Consider the following 2536-nt stretch of genomic DNA (forward strand, 5'->3'; position numbering starts at 1 on the left):
GATGGATGGATGGATGGATGGATGGATGGATGGATGGATGGATGGATGGATGATGTTTATAAGTTGTTTAAAGTTAAAAACCGAATGGACAAAAAATGGGGCACTTCTGCTGAAGTAGATTTTATACAGATCATTTGGCATCATTTCCTGTTGCTTCACACGCGAATATCTCAACAACTGTTCACGTCAGCGGCGTGACGTGTTTTTTGCAATATTTTATCAGTGTTATATTTCCAAATATGCATTCATGTTTATTAGAAAAMWTTTGCCACACTTTAAACTTCACATTAYACACCGAGTATTGCTTTTCTTTTAATGCTCAAGTCAAACAAGAAATCCTGCACCTCATGTCTTTATAATAATCACATTTTCTCTGTGTGCTTGTTGGATAATGACCACAWGCAGGCTGGAATAAAGCAAAGGGAATCAAATCTTTAGTTACAGAAAYGCTGCATAAAACCAAGGAAACTCACATTGGTGATATAAAGTAAATTTAAATTGTTCCCTGGTGGCCTTTGTGAGTTGAGTATTTCGTAAACACACTGATTTATTGGACGAAATGTTCTAATCATTAAATCCCAGAGCTGTTGTTGATAAAAAATAGAGCCAAGTTTGAAGGTTTGTTCTCTTTCAAACGCAGGGAATGAGAGAGCAGATTTAGCTTTTTCTTTTAATTAACTGCCACGTTTAACTCGTGACACGACTTGCTCATTAGTGGGTTTTTATTCTCGCCGCAGGATTTCTTGACTCCACACCTGAAAATGTTCACCGACAAGAATTTTGGCAAGCTGGGCGTGAACATCGACCTCACGGTGCCCRTTATCAACATGGACAACACCGGCTACGGCATGAAGACACAGTCTATTGATGTCCTCGGTGGTGTGTAAGTGACACTTATTATATGTATCATTGTGAATTGCTTTATGAGCARTAGGACAGTTTACTTCACATTCAGCTTTCAGCTAATGCCATTTCCAATCTCTAATAAGTTGTCTTGCAAATGCAGTGTTACCAATCTTTGCTGTTGGTTTTGTTTCGCTTGTTTATTGGTTCAAAGATGTGAGCTTGGAAAGTCGCAGCTACTTTCGCTTTGAAAGGAGAGCAGTTTTTTGTGCATGTTTTTGTCTCCGCGTGCATCAACACGTCCTGGAGTTGTTGTTGGAGATTGGGCAAACGCTTTAACAGCGTGTGGAGGACTGGAGCCATTCTTATGTGGAGGAGATATATGTGCTGGGAAGGCAGCCAGATGGCCGAGGCCAGGCGAGGACGCTCAAAAWGCTCTGTTCTGGGAGACTAATCTGGCCAACAGAGTCGTTTACCCTGGTTCGGTTTAGACCTACCCCACACAGAGCAGTAATATGACTGCTTTTTCTTGCCAACGTCTGTTCTTTACACCAACAAGTGGATTATTTACTGCAATTACACACAAGGCATAAAATAAGAGACACATGAGTTTTGTTTTGAACTTAAAACCGTCTCCATAGCCATGTCTCTGGTTTGAATTGCTCCAGACGGAGAGGCAGACGCTTGCCTTCATGAGATGGTGATGGAAGTTGTGAGAAAAATGTTGACGAGTTAGCCACGTCACGCTGCTTTTAGATGAAGGATTGATGGCTGCCACACAGACAGCTGAGACGACAAGTTTTTCTGCCACCTGAGCTTCAGGAGATGTGAGGAGTGCTGTTTCCTCTCTAAGACTATTTATTATGAACTAACCGTCCCCACCTTCTATAAAGGCTTTTTCAAAACTAAAGAAACACAGTTTTATTTCATATATACACATATATTGTATGCTAAATGTTACATCTAAATAATTAATCCTAAATCTAAATGCGAACATTAAATCTTAAACGTCAGGGCAAAATGAAAAAGCTTATACATTTAAGAATTTCTTGAATGGAAACGCATTTTTAGCTGTTGGTGCACGGTTCGTGTTGTGACATCATCACCCGGCGACGAAACAACTGCTAATGCCGTTGAAGATGGCGTTTACAGATTTAGTTTAAAATGTGTTAATTGAAAATATGGATGGTACCAGTGGTCCGACAGTTTGAAGTGCAGATCGGATACTGGCTGCAACCGCAAGTTTGATGTCTTTTAGGAAAGMAYTGGSAATGTTAGCAGCATTAGCCACATTAGCAGTGTTAGTAGCGTTAGCAAAGTTAACAGCATTAGCAGTTGCTTTTGTCGCAGGATGATGACGTCATAACAAAAGTCAGGCACCAACAGAAAAGGCTGCGTTTGAATCTGAAATGCTTCAAATATAAACTTCAACATTTAGCTACAGCATATACATTAAACTTTTGCATTTACAATTAAACATTTAGATTTAGGACTTAACATTTAGACATAACATTTAACTTAAATGTTTTGCAAAAATTAGCAAATTGTAGGAACAGTGATCTAAATAACAATAAAATGTTGATGGATTATTTTCAACAAGGATTTGACACTCAGAAAGTGAGCTAAATAACAAAAATGTTATATACTCATGGAATGAAGTTGATCAGCGAGCCACTCAGAATATATATATATA

The 2536-nt window shown here is 38.9% G+C and overlaps 1 protein-coding gene across 2 annotated transcripts in view; it reads left to right on the forward strand.

The window, feature by feature from the left end:
• LOC106522612 (absent in melanoma 1 protein) overlaps nt 1-2536 on the forward strand; it is a 53128-nt gene that overhangs the window by 30470 nt on the left and 20122 nt on the right. For both annotated transcript variants that reach the window (XM_014015685.1, XM_014015684.1), the window contains one exon: nt 738-883. In XM_014015685.1, the coding sequence (XP_013871139.1) occupies nt 738-883 (146 nt within the window). The remainder of the gene's footprint in view (nt 1-737; nt 884-2536) is intronic.

The sequence above is a fragment of the Austrofundulus limnaeus genome, unplaced genomic scaffold (assembly GCF_001266775.1).
Source record: "Austrofundulus limnaeus strain Quisiro unplaced genomic scaffold, Austrofundulus_limnaeus-1.0 Scaffold133, whole genome shotgun sequence".
Taxonomy (NCBI): Eukaryota; Metazoa; Chordata; class Actinopteri; order Cyprinodontiformes; family Rivulidae; genus Austrofundulus; species Austrofundulus limnaeus.